This window comes from Ambystoma mexicanum, chromosome 1q (genome assembly GCF_040938575.1).
Source record: "Ambystoma mexicanum isolate Mex_15411 chromosome 1q, UKY_AmexF1_1, whole genome shotgun sequence".
In the NCBI taxonomy this organism is placed as follows: Eukaryota; Metazoa; Chordata; class Amphibia; order Caudata; family Ambystomatidae; genus Ambystoma; species Ambystoma mexicanum.
In genome coordinates, this window is record NC_090922.1 from 88,942,926 (window position 1) to 88,970,666 (window position 27,741).

At 42.6% G+C, this 27,741-nt stretch overlaps 1 protein-coding gene across 3 annotated transcripts in view; it reads right to left on the reverse strand.

Moving 5' to 3' along the window:
• The window catches only part of CPNE7 (copine 7), a 1,149,025-nt gene that overhangs the window by 184,315 nt on the left and 936,969 nt on the right, over window positions 1–27,741 (reverse strand). For 2 of the 3 annotated variants that reach the window (XM_069635582.1, XM_069635583.1), the window contains exons 9-10: window positions 27,307–27,444; window positions 16,666–16,752 (exon numbers count right to left, since the gene is read on the reverse strand). In XM_069635582.1, the coding sequence (XP_069491683.1) occupies window positions 16,666–16,752; window positions 27,307–27,444 (225 nt within the window). The remainder of the gene's footprint in view (window positions 1–16,665; window positions 16,753–27,306; window positions 27,445–27,741) is intronic. The other variant, XM_069635584.1, reaches the window with a different exon arrangement.

A 27,741-nucleotide genomic window follows, 5' to 3' on the forward strand; every position in this document is an offset into this window, starting at 1 on the left:
GCGGAATTTCCACTTCCCAATGGGGAGGCGGAACTTGCATCGCAGGGAAACAGCCGTGCAGAGGAAAAGCAGGTACGTGATCCACAGAGGTAAGTTTGGATGGTAGGGGGGTGGAGGGTGGGGAGATAGCCGGCCGGGGTGATGTAAGTGATTATTTCGTTACGGGTATTTTGAATTTGTCTTTTTCGAATTCAACATTTTCGTATACGAAATAATCACGTACATCTGCTTGGTGTGCTCCGCTTACATGAATCTCTCCCCAAGTAATCCCCCCTCTGTTTCTTTGGACTTTAATAACCTTCTATTCGTATTGACACTATGTGTGTTTTGATCGTGATGGAATTGTAAAAATGTGAGAGGGTTAGGTGAGCTTTACGAAAATGTTATCCTAATGTTCACCTACCCGCACGATAAAATGTGCTCCAGGCACATTACTCCTCCCGTCCTACTATATTCCTACTCGAGAGTCACCTTTCAGCTACTTTGAAGGAGGCTATGGAGTAACTGTCCTGCCAGCATGTTTGTCTGCTAGGGAAGGGCGTGTGTCATTGGCCTTGCTGGAGGTGAGAGGTGTTTATGTGTTGCTCTTGGGTGAGGTATATTTTGCTGTGTTTTCCGGTGTGTGGTCTCTGCTCACAGTATCCAGACACGCTGGGAAATGTGAGTCAAAGACTACTTTGTGCACATATGTTACCTACTAAGGGACATTCTGGCTGTCTGATTTTGCGTTCCCTCAGTTTGTGTGTCGGAATCCCAGAAAGGCTGTAGTATACCATATTGCAATAGACTGATCCTGCCATAAGCATTGATCGCAACCGGTTCACTCTGTTATTAGTCTTTTCGAATGGTTGAATTTTGGGGCAAGATGAAGGGCCAGGTTGATGACCCTCTCTCCCATGTCCAGAACTGTTTGCACTGGGAGAGGACATTTAAGTGTGGTAGCATTCCCCGCTGAATTGCCCTGTCTGTGTCAATAGTGGGTGGATTAGGGCATCTCCACTGGATTTCCCTTGCACAAGCATCCGGGTCTCCATAGTGATAAGGAAATAGTTTGGAGCCGTTAGAGAGTTGTTGTCCTTTGCCTCTCCCTATTTGACCCATCTTTGAATCGTTTATTTGAAAAGTAGAGGCAAAGGAATCTCACTTCCAATAGTAAATGCGATGCTAATGATGTTGGCATCCCTGTCCTAATTTTCCATGCGACCATCAATGTGCGCACTGTCAGGATACGACTTGAACTCCAATTGGTAGTATTTAATTAACTGGCTAAAAAGGGAAGGTAGATAGTGACAAGGGGAGTGTCAATGACCCCCTGAGGTACTTCAAGAAAAGCCATGCATTTAGAGAATTCAATGAGCCCCATCCATGCCTGGAACCTGTGATATGATATATTAGGTTATTTATAACATGCTTAATACCCAGAGGTTTCTAAGCGCGGACCCGGGGATCAAACCTGTGTTGCTTTACGTCGTCTTGCTTTCAAGGCGAGCACGTTGCACCTGAAGCAAGCATTTGACCCATTTCAGAACAGTCCTTGAGGCCCCCTGCCCCCATTCTTCAATCATTTAATCGGGAGATTGTGATCTCTGAATACAAACGAAGATGGCGTCCTCTTGCCCGCCACAGCTGGGCACAATCAGGTAAAATAGCGAGTACTATTTAGGATGGCTGCTCAGTAAAGGGCTATTGACCCACATCCTAACAGCAATATGAAGATGATATGAGCACTCCCAAATGCACATAAAGTAGGTCAGATCATTCAGAGCAGTTATTGAAACTAAAAGAAATGTAGCATGGCAGAATATTAATTAAAATGTCTACCGGTGAAGATAAGCACATATAAAGGGAAAAAAGGTTTCAGGCCCATGGATCAATCATGAGAAGCTAAATTGATCTGTGTGCTGTATCCACAATGTGGCTAATCGGTGTCAAATAACTGAATGAATACAGATTTGCCTATTTTCATTCTTTTTTATTTATTATTACTTGTCATTTTTGTTTGTCGCAGCGTCTTTCATCGTAGCCTGTGTCAGCACGGAAAAACGAGGGCTAATAAAAACAGGTAACTGCACAGGAAAACCATGGGGTAAAGGAGCAGGAAAGCAAATAGATGCCCGGAGTCTAGTTTGAATACTTTGTAGATATACAATATAATGCCAATGTAAACCAAACTGCAATGGCTTTGCCCCGAAATACCAGCATTCACCCATGTAAGGACACATCTGTAACGAGACACGTGTGATGGTTTTGGCCCAACATGCCAGCAATTGCCCCTTTATGAACATATCTAGACAGCTAGAATTATTGCTAATCCAGTCATATTGGATAATTTTGATCTTTGCACAACCCGGATTGGAAATCATCATCCCTACAAATACTGAAACATTATTAATTTACGCCAGCTGACTGGCAGAGCGTTTTCAGATTTTAGAAGATGATAAGCTACAACACCCAAAACATTAGATGTTTCGAGATTCAACAAACATTTCCGCAGAAATGCACACAATTTCAACAAAACTTGAGAATACATTGATAAAGATCCCAATTCGAAACGTATCAATGGTAACGGGGCACAAGATGGTAACTTTAAGGCCTGTCTCCAGAAATTTGCTTCTAACAGGTCCCAGAATTTATGGTTTCTGGGTAACATAGCTTCAGATCCATATAATAAAGTAGGTATGACTTTCTGCTGATAGAATATCATTATATGTTTACATGTGAATTTACCAAATTTATAAACAAGTAATTTGGCTTGAGATATCAGCCCTTGCAATTTGATTTTCCATTCTAACTCATAGATGTCGCCCTTACTAGAATTAGTGAATGACACCACTAGATATTTATATTGAGGAACTATTTATAATTCACTCTCCTGGAGAGTCCACTTATAACTGGTTCGTTTATGGTTAGCGTTGTTATTACAGACCACAATCTGGGTTTTTATCAGTGTTTATCACCAGATTGTTATCATGTGCATAACGGGCAAGCTTATGAAGAAGGTTTGCAGCCCTACAGGTGTTTTCGATAACACCAGATTATCTACATATAATAAGCATCTTATTTTTTACATGTTCATATCAGGAGGATCTCCTATTGTATCCTCAAGGCTTACTCCCATATCTAACATAAAGAAATTAAACAGGAAGGCAGCAAGGGTACATACCTGTTTAAGACCTCTTTGAATGGAATTCAGAGAGGAAAGTTTTCCATCTAGTGTTAATCTAACTTGCATAGATGTTTCCAGGTGAAAATGCATAATAAGTGCAAGCACGGATGGAGGACAATTGTGGGCTCTTAGTTTAGTGAATAACAAGGTGTGATCTATGGAGTCGAAAGCTGCTCCGAAGTCTATAAATGCTAAGTAAAGCGATTGGTTCCGTGCTGCAAATTGTGATTTGATCATATTAAGAGTAAATATGTTTGGGATGGTACCTAGGCCGGTAACAAATCCAGCCTGAAATGGATCTATATGATGATATTTTGTTGACCATTCATATAATTCTCTTAATAATAGATGGCAGTAGATCTTATCTGACAGTTCTAGCAAGGAGATTGGTCTGTAACTAGAAGGAGTCTGACGATCGTCTTTTTTGTAGACTGGTAGTGTTATAGAATGAGTCCAAGACTTGGTAGAGAGTGTGTTAAATTTATGGCTGAAAAAATCTTAAATAAAATAGAAGCCCAGCGTTCTGGATGCTGTTTTAGTGTGTAATTAGACAGACCATTGGAGCCAGCAGATTTTGAATTACTTATTTTGTTGATGTAGATTAGAATATCATCCATATCAAACGAAAGGAAGACATTCTTGGGAATATTTAAAGCTGAGAAACTTCTAGTGCTCCTGGGGAGCGAACAAAGCTCGTTAACATGTGTTATCCACTTATCCTCAGAAACATTACTTAGCTGAGTAGCAATTTGTGGACCATGTGTAGTTTGATTTATAATGGACCACGTTTTAGCCATGTTCTTAGTTGCAATTGCAGATAGCATGTTGGTACCATCTCGTTGGTATAACTGAGCCTTGTGATTTTTCAACCAATTCTTGTAGATATTTCTTATTTTCTTATAAGAACGTCCTTGATGGTAGAGGGATACACTAATGCAGCTCTTGAGTGAGATCTATAGAGTGTTTTCCTTGTTTTGACCTCATGATCAAATATGTGTCGATGGTGTTGCTTTCTTTGAGGTACCAATGTATTTTGTTTAAAGAGCTGCATTGTATCACTATACACAATTCCCACATTACTAGGGAGACTAGAGCCATGCACCAAGGACTCCGCCAAATAATTATCAAATTGGCATGAGGCATTCTCTGACCATCAAAGACGATTTAACCCTGGGTTTACAATCATATAACTTTTATAATATGCATTTAAAGAGTTCACATTTGCACAATCACAGGGCCATTTCATTTTAAGCATATTATGATCACTTAGATTAGATTGTGTTACACAGAATTCTGAAACCCTTGGCAAAGTAATGTCATTCACATATATGTAGTCAATTACTGCTACACTGTTCCCTCTGCTCCATGTCAGATGTGGGGGAATATCAGAGTCGCACAAGCCATTTAGAATATAAAGACTGAGATTTAACAAGGTGGTTCCAACGAAAGAGTCTGCCTATGTCATATGACAAGTTAGACTGGAGGCAATTGAGATTAAGATCACCTGCTCATACAATTTGCGTTACCAATTTATCACATGCAACCAGATCTAGTATTGCATTTAAATCATTTATGAAACAGTCATCAGAAATTCCCAACGGGTTCCAGTAAACATTAATAGCAGCACACACAGTCATTTGAAGTGTAACCTTAACTAATAACATGTACTTATTTGGAGCAGCCCAAAATTCCACTTTCAGACCGCCATCAGTTTTTATAGCGGTAAGCAGTCTGGCGGAAGGTCTCCCTCGAATAGATTTAATGGCCGGAATAATAAAGATATCGTGTTTATCCCAGGATAGGGCCATAGTAAGCCATATCTCTTGGAACAGTACAATGTCAAATTTTCCGATATGGCTTTGATCATTATTAAGGAGGTGATTAAAACCCCTTGTATTCCAACTTAAATGGGAAATATCCCTATTCCACTTTGCTACTTCTAGTTAGTGCTCACACCCGTACAGTGACAACATTTGGAGTCTTGTGACTTCCACTTTTCTTTCTGCTCAGTAATGATAGATGGAATAGGCATGCACATCTCTTGTGAACCGGACTTACGTTCACTAGTTGGATCCAACTCAGCTGAGAGTGCAAAACCCAACTCATATACGGCCTCTTTCATGGCCCAAATTATATTCTGAATGACCCTTGACTTCATCCAGAGTCGTACGGATGATAATCTTTTGGTACTCGGAAACTCCACTAATTCAATATCAGAGGAACTTATGTCTTCTAATTGTGATAAGTCGGAAAATATTGCCATCACTGAACTACGATTAAGCCTGAATTGAGGGCATGACAACAGACGACAAGCTAGCAGTAATGAATATGGAGCCGGACGTTTAAGGGGTTCAGTCTTTAGAATTTTGGCAGTCAAATGTTCTTGGGGTTTTCCACCCGGGGCCGTGATTGAAGGGTGACCAATGCCTTCAATCTTCAATAATGCAGATTCAATTTGGTGCAAACTTTTGGGAGATAGTTCAGAATAGCTCGAGTTCTCACCGGAGCGGGACGATGGGCATCTGGTTTCAAAAAACGCAGACCCAGGGACAGCATGGTCACCATTACAAGGCTGTGATGGATTAGACGGTAAAGGAACAGAAGCCATTTCCAGAGCACCAGACTCCCGTGAGGGACTGGAAACAGCTGTAAACACTGGCACACTGAATTTGACTGTTAGAATTTGTCTTTGCCTGTGCTAGAATATTGGTCACATTATTCACTGCCATAACACATGGCAAATGTCTGATCTCACGATGGGTGTCTAAAGTTACTATGGCAGAGTAACTTGCCATATATGCGTCCACTGCTTTTCGTATTTCCTGCCGATGGAAGTCATGGGAATTCATTTAGTTTGAGTTCTTTTTATCAGACAACACCAGGGTTTATAGGATTTTACAAGACTAGCCTCAGAAATGATCCTTCGCAGAGACACCTCTTTGACTAAATCGTCCAGCGGTGCATAAGCAAGATGGTATTCTTCAATCCAGGAATTGTTGATATTGAGTTTGGCTTGTAATTGCAACCAATATTTTTTACAGACAGCCACAGAGGCCATTTCCCCTCTCTTTTTAGGTAGATTGAGCGCTTTGAAGAACTGGTTCGCACTAGATGCTAAAGGGTTATTGCTTGATTGTTAATTTTTAGTCAATTTCTTTGTCAATTTTGGCTGGGGCTTTTTTTTCCTAATGGATTTGAAGTAAAGTTAGTATGAACATTTTTCTTGGTTTTACCTTCAATTATGGTCTCAGGTTGAATTGAACTTAAAACACTAACCCCTCATTTCACCAAATGTGAAGGTTCAGACATGTCATAAATAATATTACTAATGCAAGGGACCGTGGGTACAGTCTCGTGTTGCTTATTTGAATTCAAATTATCTGTCACTGCTAATATAGAGATTTCATTGAAAGATGATTGACAAGCGACAGATGCTGCTGTTCGATTGAAGTTGCCAGGTAATATGAAGGTTCACCCAACTTTTCATATTAGTCTTTTGAAACCTGAAAATCAAGGCACTAGAATGCTCACTGTTCCTCCTACTGTGATTATGGAAAACGTGTTTGAGGAATTTGTGGTGAGGAGGAGTTTGGATTCAAGAAGGGTGAGAGGTAGGCTGCAATATCTTATTGATTGGGAAGGGTATGGTCCTGAGACGAGTACATGGGAGGATGTGTCCAATGTGTATGCTCCACGGTTAGTGGCTACATTTCACAGGAAGTTTCCTCATAAGGTTAGCCCTGGGACATGGCGTTAGGAGGGGGGTACTGTCAGGTTTTGCTGGTTTTTATACATGAGAAAGGTACTGTTTGAGTTTTCTTTGTGTAAATTGGTCTGGCCTAAATTTGTTTTTCTGCAGAGTGGTAAAAACTTCCCAACTCAAGATGGAGGTCTGCAGCAAGTCCCTTGATTGGTTAGAGGTGTTTGAAAGGCAGACAATGAACATTCCAAACTGTCTTTCATTGTCAGAAGCTCAGTTGAGAGGTCCTGTTTTTGCGAACTCCAGGATTATAGGCCTTAGGACCTCTCCTGGGCCATTTGGATGCAGAGACAGAAGTTTATTCTGGACGTGTTGTCAGGATTGTGCCGGAAAACAGGTCAGGATTAGAGGTGGAAAATTTTTGGAAGATCAAAAGCTAAGTGACAATTTATCTATTCGCTTGAGAAGTTCTTATATAAAGACACAGTAGTACCAAGTTTATTCTCTACTTAATCTTTGCTAAAATACAGTCTTGGAGAGTGATTGTATACTAGTTGTATTTGTTTTGTGAGTTCAACAAACTGTAACATAACAACTATCCACTGTTTTGTTTGACTGTGTGAGTGAGCATATCAGTGTGGAACTTCAGCACACAATTCGTAGCTCTCGTTACGTTCAGGTATTTTTTCTTCAAGCCTCTGCAATCTTCGAGGCTTTCGTTTGGTTGATACAGGGCTCGAAGTGGCGTGACCGTCGGGCAGCGTATTGCATTTACTGCACAAGTGTAAATGCAAAGTTACTTCCCCTCATGGTCAGGCGCCGCGTGAAGTCTTTGTGTCGTGGGTTTGTTACAGGGGAATAGATCGCGCAGCATTTTGGATTTAACTCCTGACTAATTTGCACCGCGAAAGTGTCGCAACAAATAAAAAGAACATTACGTTACCGCTGCGTGAAGGTCCCAAGCACTGATTACTCGTGTGCGCATGCTCCGAACATTCTCCGCAGAGAACAAAGGTGGATTTGTTTGTTTTCACCCCTGCGTACATCAGATATTTATGAAAACACTATGCGGGGAAGGCAAGTTTAAAGTTTCAGTCACACACGTGCGCATTAGGGGTTTAATGGAACACTAAGTTATACTCTCTAGCGCAGACTCACTCGCATGCACACAAGAGTTTAAAGAGTATGCCAGGAAGGCCACTTGAATGCACAAACTTCTGAATTCACACAGGAGATCCAGGAGCAATGTTAACAGTGTGAGCAAGACTCACCGATCTACCAAGGCAGGGATTGTCTGAAAGTTTTAAAACTGCTGAAGAAAAAGAACAGTCTTATTTTTGAAACTTCTATATTTTTTTGTTAAAAGGTTGCAGTACAGGGCGTCAGTTTTCAGAGTAAACAAGAGAAGCATCTTCCTGAAATCATCCATATCTGGGGAAAGTATTTTTAAAGTAGGAGCTTCAATTTCAAGCAGAGTAAACACTCCTTTAGACCATGTGAAGAGGAGAACCAGGTAGGATACTTACTCCGTATTAAAGATAGCAAGAGATCCAAGGTAAAGAGGTTTATTTTAAAAGCTGATATGTTTTCTACTTTCCCCGTTCTGCAGATTCGAGAAGAAAGAGGTCGAAAGCTGGTATTTGTTATTTTATCCCTTTTCCCCTTTCCCTTGCGAGTGTACCTCGTTTAGCTGTCCAGTCAGTTCAGGGTGTTACATTCCTGGGGGATTGTTGGGGTTCATCAGCTTCTGCGGACATCAGGCTGAAGAATCACCTGACAATTTTGAAGGCAATGGTTTCCCATAGAACTCCAACCTTTTTAATACCTCTTGCATAATTATCTTGCACATTCCTACCTTGTACATATCTGACACATTCTGTAACATTATGACATTTGTGATGATTAAACATGTTGAATATATACCGTTGGCCAGCCCAAATGTATTCACATGCAATGTGCCTATGGCAGTTAGAAAGACGATGAGAGTAGTAGTGTTTTTCTGAAAAAGAACCAGGTACCAGGCACATGCCAAGTCCAATGTTGTACAGACTTCTGCTTTATTGATGACACCACTTGCTGCAAGTTATACAGAAGTGGACAATTCACCTAAATGTGCTAATTAATACTCCTTAAATTAACACTCAGATTTGAAGAGCCATTAACTTTCATGGCTAACACAATTGGAGAGAGCCACGTTGACTACTCTGCCAGTTCAAAGACTCCAGCAAGATACAATTCTTTAGTCATTCCTTCAAATATTTAATGTGCACTAGTGATACCTTTCATATCCTTTGTTGGTTAGGAGTATAATCCACCTCAAGAACAGTTATATTTCTAAATGCAAATTCTTACTGCAATACGTCCTTAAAAATACTTTAGCTCACCTTCAGTTGGTCAACATCTATGTGCAATTTGTGAAGCTTGGTTCACCGGTGGTTAATCATCATTTGCAAACTGTCTCTGCAATGATTCACATGCAAATACTTGCTTTCCTGAAGCATACGCCTTCCCTTTTGTGCTGCCCTTGTACTCAACCCTCCTCTCAGAAACACTGACACGCTGCTATTTCTTTGCTTGTGTCTGGGGGTACTCTGATACTACGAAGACAGAGGTGCCACCCTGCTGGTGGATTGAGGCGCTGTCTGTGCCCCACACCCAGGTAAGGGCATTCATTATGGGGTTATCTATTTCTCAATAACATCATAGAAAACACTAGTTATGTGCCATTAATAAATCCTACACTTGGTGTGTCCTTTCCCCCATCCCCTCCTGTTCCCATACAGGTACAGAGATAGTCCTTGCCTGAGCTGTAGGCAATCCATGCGCAGATGCACTGATGCTTGGTAACAAATGAAGCATCTGAGGTCAAGACGAAAGTGCTCACACTTACATGAGCCACTGGAACTGGTCGGCAAACACCAATGAGGGATCTCCCAGTAATAATGGGACACCCCATGTTCCTAAAAACTATGTGCACTATTTCAATGAAGATTTGTATGAGTTTATGTTGTCTTTAATAATTTTTGTAGTTCAAGAAAGCATGACAGTTAAAGGAATTAAGGTTCATGCTAGTACTTAGTGCATTGGACACAGCGTGTAGTGTCCTCTTGCCCTTTTTAAAACATTTTGAGCAATAGAGTGTAGAGGAGCAGGTGGGTGCATTTACCCTAGGGTCTGCCCCCTCACCACTGAATAGCAGTAGAAGAGCTCTATGTATTTATTTAATTATTGTTTGCTTGTTAGGTGCTTATAAAATAAGAAAATACTATTTCAAAGTGCTGACAGGGCAGGGAGGAAGCAAAGGTGAAAAAAGAAAAACATTAAAAACACAAAATGTAAGAGCAGAGGGGAGAGCCTTGTGAGTATTCAGAACGTGCAAGTGCAGCAAGGAAGAGGGAAGAGGGTGTAAGTGCTGGGGAGTCCGAGCTCATGGGTGAGCCACAGATGACGTGCTAGAAATGTTGAGTGCTACACGGACTGGGGCGCGCAAGGTGTAAGTGTGAACCTCCAGGGCGGATGGTGTGCAGATGCAAGTGCTGTGGATAGACAGGAGCTGGGCAGGATTGGTGTGGGAGGTCAGGGCCCGAGGATGCATAAGGTCCCAGGACACCGATCGCAGCAACCGTGGAATTAGCAGAGGAGAGAAGAAGGGAAGGGGGAGGAAAAGAGGAAAGTCTTAAGGAGCTTCCAGAATTTGAGAAGATCCTGCTCAAGACGGAGAGGGAGGGGGAGGCTAGTCCATAGGAGAGAGCCCGCTGAGGAAAGGGAATGACCACCTACTCTGTTTAGGAAAACGCTTTACACACAGAGAGTTGGTGCCAGAGGAATGTAGTGGTCTAGAGAGAGACTATCTAGTGAGATAAAGTTGAAGATAGTGTGGTCCCAGGGCCCAGACAGCCTTGTGGATGATTCAGAGGGATTTGAATATAATCCCAACAGCAATCGGGAGCCAGTAAAGACTTTTCAGTGCAGGAGGGATGCGGTCCCTGGGTTGGACTAGCTGGAGGGGGTTGCAGAGTGGAGGATGGTAGATTCAGAAGGAGAGAACTAGGGCTTGGGTCACATTGAGCCTCTGAAAGAAATTGAGAAAAGTAAAAATTAATTTGAGAAGGACCCCATTAAAAGACCCCTATGTGAGACGCTGTGTGTAGTCCCTATACCACATCGAGTGTATGAGCGACGATATGCACTCAGGCAAACATACCAAATGTTCCCTCGTACTGAAAGAGTGGAAGGATGTCAGCACGCAACATTGGATATCATGTAGTGCTAAGTGAAATCTGACGAGGGCAAAGAGATGTCTTAAAGAGGATCTACGAGGATATACAGAAACAATATGAAAATACTTAAGAGTGGCAATGCAACTACAGTAACAAGAGAAACATGTGTGACATGATAACACACTCATTTATACAAAGAAGATAAAGTAACTTGCTGACTAATAAGTTAAATACACAGTAATGCAAGGTAGATAAGACATATGTAAGCTTGCTATAGCGGAAAATATAACGTGGCTAAGTCGGCCATGATAAGAAGATGGACATCGGCTCCTGGTAAGACTCAATCCAGCTACCTCAGAGACAGACCAGGGCTGCAGAGTCAGGAGACGTTGGAGAAATTGATTCATGTGCAGAATAAAGAGGAGTCTATGTTGGCCTGGGATCAAGGGTGCTATTTTAAGGAATCATTGTGAGGCACAAAGGGAGACAGACGGATAAGTCATGTACGTAAGACATATTTCTCTAGGTTAAAGATGAAGAAAATATTTGCAAGAGTCAAGTAATGGATGATTAACAGTGAATAAGGTCTATACAAGATGCAGTGAGCAAGTCTCTAGAGGCCAAGAGGAGTAAGAACACCCAGTATAATTATATCAAATAGCAGTAAACAAGATGTTGAAATGGACACATTTGTCGTCTTCTCACATGTGATCAAGAAATCGAAAACAAGGGCTATTCATTAAGCTTCGGATGAAGATAGTGATGTGCTTACAATTGCTTGAATGTCCCAGAACACAGAGAAGATTACAAGGTCAACTACAGACGGGAAATGTTGCCTTATGGTTGGACTGATGAGAGATGGTGGACTTATTGGGAAAGTGGGGAGTAATCTGAGGTGATTCGAGCACCTGGGTTTCATTTTGCTTACGTGCTACTAGCGAGCCGAAAGTCCAAGGTTGGGTGAGCATGCCACCAGAGGGTCTATGGGGCAACATATGATACAATGTTGCATAGACCAATCTACAGCCATTTTCTTTGCTATAATCAGTATTATAGGTATTTAGAACTAGTTCAAGGTATGGCCTGCAGATAAGGGGCAGCCAATGAATTGCTAACCCCTAAATATGCCATAGGTACATATGTTCCTCTAACCAATCCTTCTCGTCAGTAGGTTTTACAATTTACCACATAGGATGACATCATAGATGACACATATTGGGGTATATAACATCTGTGTAATCAAGTATGTGTGTGAGTGGGCGAGCATCAGTCTGTTGTTTGTCAGTTCGTCTTGCTTTATTGAACTGAGAATAAAGTAGCATTTTGCCATATTTTCTGAATCTGTCCAGTTATTTGGTCTGAGTTCAATGGTAATTCTTTCTAGCACAAGAGATGCTTCAAGGTGCTAGGGCACAAGGGTCAGCCTCCCTCTGTCCCCTCACCCTAGATAGGTGGCTCAACACTGGCACCTAGTGATGTCTACCATTCCGAGGGCACAGTTAGTACGGTTGCGGGTCGTATAGATTGTATGAAAAGACTTGCTAAATAATAACCAGTCGAATATACCTGTACTGCTGTTGTGTGAAAACGTGTGTGGTTTTATGTACAGGGTATTATACCCATTCCCAACCCCCCTGTATGTTCATTGTCCTTATAACAGCACTTGCAGTAGACTTTTTGCATTAGATGCATAATATGAAATTCATTGTGTACTCTCTACCCACAAACAGTAATATTACTGCATAGATATATATTATAGACTGACTACTTTACAGTATGACTGAAGCTAACTTCTTAGACTTTGCAGAGGAACTAGTATTAGGGATCCTAGCGATCCCGTCTATTCTAGGACCGGATGCCCCACAAGGAGGAGGGATGATGATGGACGAGTGAAATGAGGTGGAGGTATTGAAGAAACAACTGATCAGAACGGAACTGCATGGCACAATAATGACGGTATACCTTAGGGCTCATAATAGGATAGAATCAAGCATATTCCTAGATCAGCTCCAGTTCCACAAGGACTGGGGCTATATAGCCAATAAGTGCACCAGAGACTGGCTTATCCTGATTATCAGCACCACCAAAACCGTCTCAGAACAATTACTATGAGACATCAAACCCATACAAGACTCTTTACAAAATCAAGTAATTGTCGCTAATTACAAGCAAAGTTTAGAGGATCTGGAGGCATCCATGAAGGAAGTTAAAGATTTAAATCTGAACAAGAACAAAATTAAACTCAAAAAGGATATTAACACCTTCAATCACGAATAATGTATCCTCATACTACTAACGTCTATTATGAAGAACAGACAACTGTGGATGGGAACAGCATAGGGTACCCCCAAAGAAAACGAGCAAAAAGACCATGCCCAAGACCAGAGAATTGGAAATTCTCAAGAGCGAGCTCTGATGATAGTGGGCCCAATGCCTCCTACATGGCAGCAGCACCTCCGAACCAATCAGAGAGGTATGTACAGTTCCAAGGCAGAAGCACAACAAATGAAAACAAGAATTAGGTTCCTTTTTTACAGCGCCGCCGAGGGAGGACCACAGGAAGAGCCAGATGGCAAGACCGGTAGCAAGACCAGTCACCTTGAATAACCCACAGCAGAGGACGTGGGTGTAATCAACCACAGAATATCTGAATCAGTGGAGGACCAATCCGGCAATGGCAAAGATTGACACCAATCTAACTCCTCAACCTTCATTAATTCGGAACCTCTCCAATGTCGTACTAAACCAGGACCAGAGATCCCTGTTAGAAAAGGGTTTATCTTTTTTTGTTCCCACATCTGAACGTGACTAGAATAGAGATTGAATTCAAGGTGGATCAGCACAAGCCTAAGTTCCTTGGGTTGTGCATTCCATGCTTCACGTCCCGTAACTGAGTCTCCTCTTCCCAAGCTTTGACTTCTTGAAGGGCACTGGAGCTACACTGTTAGTCAAGCTGAATCTAAGTGTTCTACTGGGCGTGTATTTGGACAGGTGGTTGGATAAGTACTCTGATCGAGTGTTCCAAACTGCTTTACTAGTGATGCAGAGGACTTTGAACTCAATCCAATGCTGCATTTGTAATCAATTGAGGTTTTCTAGGGTGCCCATGATGTGGACCTATTTTTGCCTTACCCTGTTCCAGATTGCTTGGATCTGGGCAAGGACTCTCATGGGAATTCCTATGAGGAGGCTGTAACAACAGACCAGTTCCCATCAGATGAGGGCCTGAACCCAGTTGAATTCTATTATTTATTGAGAACGACAGTACAGTCTTCTGTAATCAACTCTAAGTGAGGTGGCACTGTGTCGTCGCAGCAGTCAGGTCCAGTGGAATGGCCACGAGTGTGTGATTTGCATCAAGGTGCAGCAGGATCTGTTCTCTGGTATTTAGCAGGGATGTATGTCCACATGTTTCATGTTTGAAGACTGATAGCTTTCCATGGAATTGGTGATGCTGTTTGCTATATTCCCACAGCTGTAATTTCACAGTTCTCTGGATCATTTTGGAACCTGAGGGGTGGAGGGGGGGATAGGTGGAGATTTGCCAATAATTAGACAATACTCCCTAGTCAGACCAAGGGCCCGATTCTCAACCTGGTCTTAAGTACCGTTAAGGTTGTTAAAAGGGTTAAACACCTTTTTGGTACTACAGACCTATTCTGAAGGTGGCGCATTCTTCTGAAGTCGGTACGAATGCGCCACTTTCGGAATACATGTGGCGGTTGCTAGGATGGGTTGCAAAGCAACCACGCAACCGCCACATACCTTACCTGGTTTTTTAGAAGGGTATTCTTGTGGCACTGCTCTAGTTTTATATGTGAGCTAAAATTGCACACAAATACGGTACCATTTTGGTGCCGGTATACTGAAGGAGTGCCACAAGAAGCCTTGTTTGGTGAATATGAAAGTGTTCATATACATCAGTGTGGTGTATATGAACAATTTCATATACACCAAAGCAAGCAGCTTCAATGTTGTAGTCTGCACCGTTGAACCGTTGAAGCTGCTTACTTTGGTGTTAATGAATGAACACTTTCATTTACACAGGTTTATATGAACACTTTCCTATACACCAAAGTAAGCAGCTTCAACGTTGAAGTTGCTTAATTTGGTGTATATGAAAGTGTTCTTATGCACCTGTGTTCTCGGAAGCATTTTTGTAAAATAACGAATATATCGTTATTTTACAAAAATGCAGCCGAGATTTCAGGATTGCGCTCATTATAACTAAAACAGGTGCAATCTTGAAGGTGCACTACGAGGACGCCCAGGCCCACTTGAGAATACTGGTGGAGCCTGGACGTCCTCATTTGGTGCAGTGAATCGTGCTCTTTAGCACCTTCACTGCACCAAGGTATGAATCGGGCCCCAAGTCTTTATCGCAGTGGGTCATTATTGCTTTCTTCAGGGCACCTGGAAGGATGCCTGTGGGCAAGACGAGATTACACAATTCTGTAAGGGCAGTGGCATGGGAGGCAAGTAAAACCTTTATGAGGTGATGTGAGCAAGGTAGACTGCTTGGGTTTTGGACAGTTTCAGTCATTTTATGATAGGCAGCATGTATTTCATCGTGATTGGAATTTTTCAAAAGTGGTGATAGTCAGCAAGGTTAATTCTTGCTTAATCTCACATATGTTTGGGTAAGAAATGGATCCTATGATGGCTTTGAGTTTGGAGATGAAGCAGGAGGTCCTCTTATCGGTCAGTTCTTGGGTGGTTTCCATTAGCAAGGCTGTCTGAGTTGGGTTCTCCAAATCAATGAAGAGGGTGATGATCTCTGGGTTTATTTGCTGTCGGGTTGTTTTGACTATGGGAGAATAAGGGCTTCTTCTGGTTGATGGTTTGCGGCAACAAAGGAGTGATAACATGGTGTTAAGACCCAAATCCGGCCTGCCAGAGGGGGTCTTAAGGATATTAGCACCCCGGGTTACCCAAGCGTTAACACGGGGTGCTAAAAAAAGGTTTTCTCATTCAATGAACGGGACGCAGCGCACTTCCCGTTCAATGAATGAAAATACTGTCTAAAGATGGCCACCATGGAAATGAAAGGCCGGCTCCATATCGTGCCCCTCTTCCATGTCCATGGCGGTCACGGACCGACAGCAGAAGCACAGCAGTGGCGGTAAAGGGGCCGCTGCCGCCATTGAAATCAGGTAAGTAGGGCAGGGGGTGGAGGAAAACATTAAACAAAAAAAAATAAGGTAGGGTGTGGGTAAGATGGTGCTGTGGGCGGGGGAAGAACGCGGGCTGAGATTAGCGGTTTCAGCCCACGTTTTGAGCAACCTGATTGGTTGTCTCACCCACCCCGTGTGCTAATATTAAATAGTTACCAAACTTTAGACAAATATCAGGAAACAGTCTATCCCCTGGCTCTCATGAATAAGTTGGTTCCTTTTCACACTACTCACATACTTACAGCACAAAATGGCAATCCGCCCCATCTTGAGCATCCATTTCATGACCGCTACAGACCTTCTGCTTATTAACCAGCTCAGTCTGTGTTCACAAGCTAAATTTTAAATGAACAACACTTAGGTTAACATAGGCCATTAGCTAGAAAGAAGGGGTGTCTGACATACCTTGAGTTCTGTGAGGATGACCACGCCCGAGTTCTTGTAGTTTCTCTTCTTCATTTTATACTTCGGATTCAGGCAGTCCCACTGTACCTGGATATGACAACAGAAGCAAAAAGGGAGCTATGAGAAACTGGGGTCAATCTGAAAGGGACTTTTATTGCAGAAACAATTTTGCATAGTGTTTACACCGGGCAAAAGATTGCCCTGGTGCAAAAATGTATTACAAGGATACATATTTGCACCAGGGATATTTTGGCCCTAGTAGAAAAGCTGTGGAAAATTACATTAACAAATGTATCAGGCGTCCGAGCCTGTCTACCTTTAAATAGCAAAGGGTTCCCACACAATCGCCTGAACAATTGCAAACACACATAATAACTATGCAACGAGGTGCAAATACTCAAATTAGCATTTCAACTCCAATCCTAATATTCTTAGGAAAAAAAGTGTGTGTCATCACTGTTTTACGAAGTTGGCTGGTAAGCAGTCTACATGCGCATATGCATGAGCGCGCTTCTGCGCGCATGCGCCGGAGTAGTATGATAGGCATGAATGTCAAGTAGAAATGTCTGCCATGTCGGCTTCCTCCTGTGGCCTAGCCTTGGAAGCAAATCCTTTGCACCTGTGCATTTCATCGTTCTAGATCCTTTGGTGAAAGAAGACACATGTGAAGTGAACACTGGCGCAGCCGGAGGACAGTGGCAGGCAGTCAGGTATTTCTGAATTACAAGTCATGGCCTCCCAGCCATTATCAATCCACTAGTGATATAAAAATGGCAGTAGTGTCGATTTGTTCAATTGATTGTACATATCATTATCGAATGTGTGCACCAATGGCAAAGTATTCCTTATTAGGTAAAAGTGTCACTAACGTTCATTTTAATGTCCTGTTTATCTTATTAACCTTTCTTCAGACATTATTATTGTCATTTTACAATGCGCTTAATAATATCGAGTGGTTTCTAAGTGTGGAATCGGGATTCGAACGTGTGTTCAGCTGCATTGTCTTGCTTCCAAGACAATCACGTTGCCTCTGAGCTGTCGTTCCTCCCCAACATGGTGAGAAGGGTTCAAAATAAACAGGCCTAAAACTGGAGAAAATGTGGAGCTGCCCTTCAAGAAATCTTTTCCGATCGCATTTGCACAGAGCGGTACTCTGGACATGTCCCAGTATGCCACTGCACCATTGGCCTCTCTCGTACCCTGGTTTTCTCATCCTTTTGCCATCTCCCCTATGCACCCTCCCCCTTCATTCCATCTCTCCTCACCCCCATGCCTTTGAAGTAAAGAATTTGATATACAGCGTCCATTTAAAAAAAAAATGGCATATGATAGTGTATCGTTCCTTTCAACTACTTTTTAATGCCTGTATAGTTACAAGTTTGCTTTAAAATTCACTATGTTTAGCCTTTTTTTTAAAAATAAATTTGCGTGTGGCATCAGCCACTGTGAAAACATATCCAGGGCCCCTTTACGTTCCCAGTCCAACTCTGTATGCCCACAACCAGCCCAAAAATGATGCATCCATCCCTATACTTGCTCCAGTTTTAACTTGTGTACCAAACTGCGTGCAAAATCCTGTTAGTCGATTCATGGAATCGAAAGCGCAGGACTTTTTCAGGAGTTGCGTAGAGTTCACGCTGGCTCGGGACGTCTCTATGAGCCGTTGAGCACCTTGCGCGAAACACCACGCAGAACATGGGCGTGGCTTGCGCAGAATGCTGGTAAGGGGCGGAACACAGAAAATGGGGAAGAAGATGCGAAAATGTGGGCGTTACGAGGGACGGCCCGCAGGCAGTCCCTCACACACACAATTGCGCCAAACGACATGTATTCATGGAACCACCTGCGCAGCTTCTCGGCATAGAAATGGACACGCAAATCCCTCAATCACTACGCCACCCGAAGGCAGGTGTAAAGACACTTGCACATAAGAATCGCAGCACAGAGGTGGGTTTGCATGTCGGATTTAGGGGTGCGTTCCGATCTATTTTAGGGGTGTGCATACACAGTGTAGCGGGGTGCAGGAATGGTTTTCGGGGGTTCGCACAGATATTTTCTGAGTTTAACCCGAGTTACAAAATATCATAAGCATGTTGTTGGGGGGTGCAAGTAACAGTTATGGGGGACCCTGCGCAGCGGCCTTAGATGCAGACTGCTTGCAGAGGACCCCACGCACTGTTTGAAGGGTTCGTGTATTCACGCCCAGGGGAGCACTCAACGCTAGCTGGTCTGGCTGTTTATGCTTTGTGTGGGGGGGTGTCGGGGGCGTTCTGTGTGCGACTTGCGAATACGGTCACTTTGCTCAGTTAACTCCATGAATACGCGGGGCGTGCATTTTTTACTCTGCGCGCAGGCTTGTGCAGTGTCATTCTCAGCGCACAGCAATTGCAGGAGAAATACACACTTTTCCATGAATCGGGCCTTAGTCTTCGCGAATGAGGTATGAGTCATAGGTGAAAATCTGAGATGCTCAAAGGTAACTCCTCATTTGCTCCAGTGAAAATGTTGGTAAATGTGGCCCATACTGTTCTTTGGTCCATAAGGTGAACGAATCAGTAAAAACATGCGCATGTCATAAGATGTCTTCAATAATTTGGAACACAGATTGTAAGCAATGCATTAAAGCATAACATGGCTGTAATGTGACTTGGGTGGTGTACATGCCATTGCTAAAATCTACAAGCAAGGTATTCAACGCTCCATCCAAATCAACACTGTTACGTTGGGCCTCATCTCCACCAGCTCGTCAAATGTTTGCACAGTTTGATTAGTTCATCCTGGTATTTCATGGTGGGGCACATTTGATAATGGACCAGCTGCAATATTATAGCAGAAGCCCCTGCCAATGTGAACACAGTGGGCACAAGTCAATCAATTACTTGCTCCAACCAAAAGAATTGAAGGTGATGGGGTTTTAGACATTGGGCCTCATTACGAGGTAGGAGGTAGCCATGGTGCTGTTAGCACCATGGCTACCCCCTTACCGCATTCCGGGTCTGGGTTCCCGAAATAGGGACTTACCAGGTCATTCCAAACTTGGAGGACCCGGGAAGTCCCCATTCCGGGAACCATTCCCCATTCTCATTGAGCCCCCATAGGGCTCAGTGGGAATGGGGATGGAGCTAATAATGCTACCGCAATTTGCGGTACCGTTCTTAGCTCTGAAGTCCCTTAACGGGTCCCATCCATAACGCTGGTAAAACCAGGCGTTAAGGAAGGGACAAGCTAAGGGACCTCGGAATAGGGTGGTAAGGGATTACCGGCACCGGTGTCCTTGCCGGTGCCGGTAATCCCTTACCACCTACCTCGTAATGAGGCCCATTGTCTTGATATCACTGAATCGCTTGTATGTGTCAGGTTGGCATGACATATACATGGAGTCAGGTAGGGCATATACATGGAATTGGAGGGGTTCAGTGAGGTTATGATTGGCTTTTACATAGGTTACAAAAGGTTTGGCCTTAACCTTAGTTGCAGCCTTTGGAAAGTGCCCCAAGCCAAGATGGAGGTGTCCAGCTTAAGTTCTGATTGGCTGGTGTTTGTTTATTGAAAGGACAATGAACATTCTAAACTGCCTTTCATCGTTGTTGCCCAGCTGAGAGGACACATTTTGAACCTGCTCCTGCTTAACTTGATCAGGGCCTTCAAGTTTCAAGCGGTTGAGCAACTTATTCTGGTAAATTAATTGGTGTAGTGTCTGGAGTCGTTTGGGATACAAGACAGGAGAAAGAAGATTCAAATTTAATCAAAGGAGAATCTATTGAGACTCTTTTCAAGAGATAAGTGACTTGCTTAATACTCAACTTAAGTGTAAATGTTTCTTGCAATGCTTACCCATATTCAAAACCTTAAAATTCAAGATACAGAACTTATAAATAGTTATATTTCTGAGAAGTGATATGTGACGCAAACGTGTTCGGATTGAAACTGCGCAAGCGCATGCTCATCTTGCTACGTGAATCTATGGCGTGTGTGCATGTTCAACATTGCTACATGAAACTTTAGCGCATGTGCGCATTATTCTTGCTATGTGAATCTACAGCGTGTGTGCGTGTTCAACATTGCTACATGAATTTTCAGCACGTGTGCGTGTTCTTCTTGCTACTTGAATCTTCAGCATATGTGCATGTTCTTCTTGCTACGAGAATCTTCAGCTCGTGTGCGCGTTCTTCTTGCTACGTGAATCAACAGCGCATGTGTGAGTTCATCATTCCTACGTGACTCTTCAGCACGTGTGCGTGTTCTTCATAGCTACGTGAATCTTCAGCGCTTGAGCGCGGACTTCACCTCTGCACGTTTAATAGGCGCGGGTTTGTTTTCCCTCTCACCGTGAGCACGTATCTACAGGTTTTCTTTGGAACTTTTCTTGTTACAAGGTTTTCTTCAGAACTCACATGTCTCAGTTTTCATGGAGAACAGAATCTAAATTGAGACACTCATCTAATGGAAAGTTAAGGAGTCGCAGGCAAAGGATTGCAAATTCATTCTAAGACCTAACTGAGTGTGCAGAATGATCAATTAGTTTTCCTGTCATCTAGTAGGGAAGCTGAAGTTTCCTGCAAGTATAACTTCTCAGAGTATATTCAAGAGTAGTACCAGGTATGGTCTTTTAACTATTGGTTAAAGATATAGCATCTGAAGTCAGCTATCCAGTGAGTAATCAAGGTGTTTGTAACTGAAAAATGCAAGCAAATGCTGACCAGCTTGCAGTTGGGTATAGTGATCTGGAGCTTCTGGGTGTTTGGCTTGACTGTCACTATGTAGGTATGATATATGATGTGCGAGAAGGAGGCAAGAATCTAGAAGGAAGTACGCATGTTTCACTTTTGATTCCATTTGCACGGAAGACTACCTTTTCTGCCAGTGGAAGCTTGATTTGAGGATCAATACTTCAAATACATGCAGAATCCCCAGTCAAACCTTAGTTATGCCAGGTCTTGTCCACCCCAGCGTCTGACAATTTAGTTCTCTGGACGCCTTGCAGACTGCAACATCCTGGGCACTCACCTTGACTGTCCAAAAGCATCATGGCTTTATTGTTTGTGGCATATGGTCCCACTTGGAACTCCTAGTCAGAAACAGTAGCACTGTCAAAGGAGGTAAGGAAATTTGGCCATTTTGACTGATGTAAGCTGAAGATTGTGTAAAGAAGATTGTGTAAGTAAGTGTGTGTGTTTGTGCGTATGTGTTTTGGCATTTGGGTGCCCTGTAAATGTTTGGGTGGGAGTTTAGTTGTGAATGTATGGGCGCTGTAGAAAAGAACCTGCATGTTCCAGGTGGGTGAACAGGAGAGCTGAGTATCCCCAAAGCTATAGGATGTTGGTTCCCATATAGAGAGAAAGCCCTGGTTATCATCCCCCACCCCCATATTTAGGCAGAGGACAGTTACAGGAAAATTGGCAATGGACCGCTTCCCCAATTCAGAGAGCCTGAAGCTTGCTTAAGGCAGACACTTCCCTTTAAACCCAGTGAACTACACACACACACGCATGAACCCACACGCATGGATGCACACATACACACACACACAGATCTGATATTTCTACTGTTGCAACCCCACCTTTGGTAGAAAGGGAGTAATTTAAAACCCTTAGAGATTGCTACTAGAGCCATGAATAGCCACATTTGTTATTATCTTACAAAATGTGGGTCCTGATCTCCAGTTTAACAGCAGGTGATACAAAGTTATGAATCCATTGATTTCCAGCAAAGTGTATGCTTGCAGAGGATATCATTTTGCAATAATGTAGAGGAGCAGCTGCATACCTCTGCAGGAAATCCTTCCCCCTTACCTCCTATATGTTGGAAGCCTGAGATTGTGCCGTGTTTGACACCAGCAGTTGTGCCAATACTGCAGCGCATATTCGAAAGAAGATACCCATTGAGACAACCCTATCGAATGTATCCCCGAAGAGACGAGAATCTGAGGTAGGAAGTCCCTGAAGGAATATGAAAAAGAACAAAGCCTGTGACATCATAAGAGAATATGAACAACATCTCAGAATGTTGACTGAAGAGGATGTATGGATCTTATAGAAACTAATGACAAAGGGCCTCATTACACGGTAAGCGCTAAGGGATTACCGGCACCGGTAAGGTCACCGGTGGCGGTAATTTCTTAGCGCCCTACTACGAGGTCCCTCAGCGGGTCCCGTCCTTAACGCCTGGTCTCACCAGGCGTTAAGGACGGGACCCGCTGAGGGACTTCAGAGCTAATAACGGTACTGCAAATTGTGGTACCGTTATTAGCTCCTTCCCCATTCCCATTGAGCCCTATGGGGGCTCAAATGGGAATGGGGAATGGTATTTGGAATGGGGACTTACCGGGTCCTCCAGGGTCGGAATGACCCGGTAAGTCCCCATACCTCCTACCCGGACCCGGTATGTGGTAAGGGCATAGCCATGCCGCTAATAGCGGCATGGTTACCTCCTACTGTGTAATGAGGCCCAAAGTAAAGAATCGAGTAAACTTTTAAAAGTGAAAAGGAGATTACATGTGTGCGAAGAGCTGTAGACAATCAACCGTTCAATACGTGTACAGGCGCTGAAACGCAAGACTAAGACATCATTTAGTAAGCTAGGACCCATGAAGAAGGAAGGGAGAATTGTGTTGTAGCAAGAAAAAGTTGAACCTTGGAGCTGCATGGGGAGGTTATCTGGGCTGGAGTTAAGACTAAAGCAGCCAAGGTTGGTTATCTATTCTTAAAAGGAATGAACATGCAATGATGAATCATCTCTTGTTAGGGTGCAAAGAAAGAACACCAAGAGTGCTAAGTTGTATTCATTTAAGACATTTAAAAACCTGCAAAATGGACCAAATCGTGGTCTCCTGTCATGTTAGCCAAGGAAGAAAATAGAGTCGGATTTGGAGTCCTAAAACAATGATAGTGAATGCCCATACTCCCATGTATTCCCAGAGACAAGGATACTTTGCAACGCCATGTTCAAAGACAATCCACATGGCAGAAGACATGGGCGATGAGCGATATTGGGCTAATTGGGTGGGGAGGTAGAATCAGGCCCACCTCCTTGTAGCTGGGTGTGGGCTTACATGCTGCTAAGTGAACCAAATGTTCCAGACATGGCACAAATGTACCAACCAATTGTAGAAGGCTATATAACGAAGGACCTTATAGGACCTTATAGTTTGAAGACCAATTAAAAACTGTGTACTTGAAGATTACATGTTTTAGAGGTAGGCATACATTGTCCACCTGACAGTGGGCAGTCAATCACAATCCTAGGTCCTATGTAATGTATACTTAGATGTTCCCCTTAAGACTATCACAATCCCTAGTAGGTTTTTCATTATTTGTCACATAGTAGGAGATCACTTCTGATGTATTTTTGTATAAATTCTATGTTTTGTGAAAAGATTGCTGAGAGAAATCGAGTGTACATCTGTTCATGCTCGTTGTAACTCCCTAGTTTAGATAATCGTTAATAAAACAGTTTCTTTGCCATCTTCCTGAGTTGGTTCGGTTTTTTGGACTCTGAGTTATTCTGTGAACCAATCCATTGCATGCACATTCTTAAAGGACCCTACGCTCAATACCACTACAAGACCACATTGTCAACACTTTGAAGGAAAATTGAATGCTTACTAAGAGGTATTCAAGCATATCATTTATGCACTTGAAGGAAAGCTAACCTGAGACCTGCACGAGCAGCACCAGGAAAGGCAGGGTGGAAACCAAGATGGCAAGCAGGCCAGATGAAGGTTTGTCCTTTCCCTCTCAGCCAAAAGTGAGGCCAGATACACCCAGAACAACACAAACCTTAAACCTTTCAGAGTCACAGGTCAAAGATGCAAACACTGAATAAAAGCTCATCCCGGGGGGAGAAAGAAATGAAGAAGATTTTGAGCTGGAGAGGAGACTTTGAGGGAAAGTAGCAAGTCTGGAAAGTGTGTGTAGTAGGTTGGATTTAGTGAAGCCAGGCAAGGGAGAGCTGGGGATGGATAGAGGCCCAGGGGCCTAGGTAAGGCCCCTCCAGGATGGACCTGCTTTATATGACAACACAGGAGGAGGGGTGAGCCCAGGCAAGGGAGATCTAGGAGTGGATAGAGTCCATAGGTGGTTGGTTGAGGCCAACAAAGAAGGACCAGTACAGAGTAGAGACCCAGGAAGTGGGGAGTGAGCTAAGAATATGTAGGGTGGTTTTGAGGAGGCAGGCGTTGACATCGAAGGTGAGGTTGGTGAAGGTGAAGATCAGGTGATTTCTAGAGAATATTGAAAGCCTGCAGGAGGAGGCTGGTGGTGGGAAATCAGAGAGACCACTGACACTGGGGAAGAGGTTGGGAAAGAGCAGTAAGAGAGGGAGGAGGTTGAAAGAAATGGGTTTAAGGTTGGTGATGAAGAGAGGAGGTTTGAAAGCTCTGGGGGAGGTTAGTAATATTAAGAATAAGAAAGAGGTTGGCAAAGATCTGTAAGAGCCATCTGCAGAGGTTAAGAATGAAGATGGTGGAGAATGTCTGGAAGGAAATGGTGGCACAGTCAAGGAGGTTGGTGGCAATAGTAAGCAGAAGTGTGTAAGATACCAGGAGATTGGCAGAAGGGGCCAGGAATTTGGAATATATAAGAAGGAGGTAGAAGTGGAACATAAGGGGGTTGAAGTTTGTTTTGCGGTGATAGGTGGATGGTGGACAAGTTTTCAGTTTTTGACAAAAAAGGCTTACATTGGAGATGAGAGAGAGAGATGGGGGAAAGAGAAAGAGAGATGGTAGGAGAAAGGGGGCAGGAAAGCAAAGAATGACAGGGGTAAGACGTTAGTAAGATCAGATAGGTTCTGATCGGCCCTGTTGTCCCTAAGTAGATAATAGAGGTGGGTGGAGGAACGAGTATGCAACAGGCAGGATATCATATCCAAGACTCAGAGATTGGGAGCACGGGACCAAAGACAAGGAAGGTCCAGGAAAAAGGGACAGAGAGGACAGGGAGACTCGACTCTCAGCGACACCAGAAGACGCTCCCTCATGGGTTACCTAACCACCAGAAGAATGTGTCCTCATACAGGCTGAAATATAAGAAGAAGGGCAATTCCTCCTCCTAACAGAGCAATTATAGTTCTACTTATGTTTCCTCAAAGTGACACATCAAGGCCTGCTGGATATAGATGGAGTGGCCTAGAGACACTAACAAGGTTCCAGCAAAGCACAGACTTAGACTTTTCTTATTTGAAACCGTTATTTGTGTGCCACATTCAGCCAGTTTTGGTTGGAACTCTCTTTTGGTGCAGCATTTTCCCAGCTGGGAAAGGAAGCCTGGTGCAACTCACACTCAGATAGATGTTAAGTACTTTGGGTTTCCTTATTTTATAATTAGAGTTCATTAAAGCATCATAACATCTTTGTGTTACACTTTTATTTGCCCTGTGTATTATTTTGTCCCCAGCACTGTACCTTTTACTTGTCCCAAATAAAGCTACTTTAAACTAAGTTAAATTAGCTTGGTCACTTGTGTGTGTGTGTATGTTTCTGTGTCCATGTTCTCCTCGGGGGTCTCTTGTTTGACCAGGCTTGGACCTATCCGAGTCTGATTGTGTATATCTGTGTGTAATTAGGAGCATTTGAGTTGAAATATCTCATGTTTATGTTTGGATATGTGCTTGAGCAGGTGATTGTGTTTGAGATTTTTTCAATTTTTGACAGTGCATATTTCTCAGACTTCATGTGGCCAGGTAGGTGCATGTGTGTGCGTGTGCGTGTGTGTGTATAACTTGAGCAGGGTGTCTGTAAAGTGCAAATGTGGGTGTTGGTTGTGTCGGCAGTAGATGGATGTGTTTGTGTGTGTGTTTTTCATGTTGGTGTATGTCTGGGTTTTTGTGCTCGTGTATATCTCACAGTGTATGTAATCATGGGTGGTTGTTTGTGTTTGTAGGATTTTGTATGTGTTCAAAAGTATTTAAGTGCAATGGTGTGTTTGTTTTTAAGTGGATTTGAGGGATGTTTGATAATGCATTTTTTCTGAATGTATATGTGTTTGCCAAAGTGTGTTTTTTTGTATCTCTTTTTGTGTGTGGGGCGGGTGTCTAATTATGTGTTTGTCATATTTCTTTCCCATCTTTGTATGCTTTTCTTTACCCTTTTTGTCATTTTCTTTCTTTCTTTCCTTTATATTTTGTTTTTCTTCTTTAATTAATATTCATTTTGCAAGCTTTTTTTAAATACCTGTCTTAAATGTTATGTATACAATAGTGGACTTTTTGTAATCAATATTGTATCACGTTATTATTAATTTTACCTGCAGTTGTTATCTTTAGGGATAGATAGTTTTGATAAATGAATGCATTTCTTGATTGAATATATTGATATAGATTTGTATTTCAATTTTGATAATCATATTTGAAACGGCATTTTTTAATTTTTTGATAAGAACAATGTAATTGATATAAAAATTGATATATTATTTACTGGATGCTATATTTAGATGCATATTTAGATCATTGGTGCTGTATGTAATTTTCATAAGGAAAGGACAAATAATAATAAATACATCTTAAACAATATAAATATATGTCGCCATACAGTGGCTTTGCCTTAGAGCATTTTTAAGGCACCCACTATTGCAGGTTTGCCATTTGGTAGATCTGAAAATAACAGGTGTTACTGTTACCCAAATCCATGATACTCATTTTACCAACCTGAGGAGGATGAAAGGCTGGGTCAGACCTGCCAGATTTCGAATCTTTGACCTGATGGTTACACACAGATCTCAGCAGCAAGCGCTTAACTGACTTCCTTTGCTTTCTGCCATCAGCCATCACACGGCCGTCATGTACCTGGAAAATAGTGAGACGTCTGCTTTCATCTCTATCACCTGGTCTTTCAGATTCACTTTTCAACAGACTGAATTGCAGGTGCCCAATTTTGAACTATTCATTACTGATCAGAACTGTTAAGTGTTTGTTTGTGTTTCTTGATTAATCAAGGTTTTCTTTCTCCAGCTCACTCCAGTCAATGCAAGTATCCCATTCAACAATAGTAGGGGAAATACACATGGTGACACTGTGCACCAAATAATGCTCTTGCATCAAAATATGCTTATTGTTTCCTAGATTCCTTTATATAATTGGAAA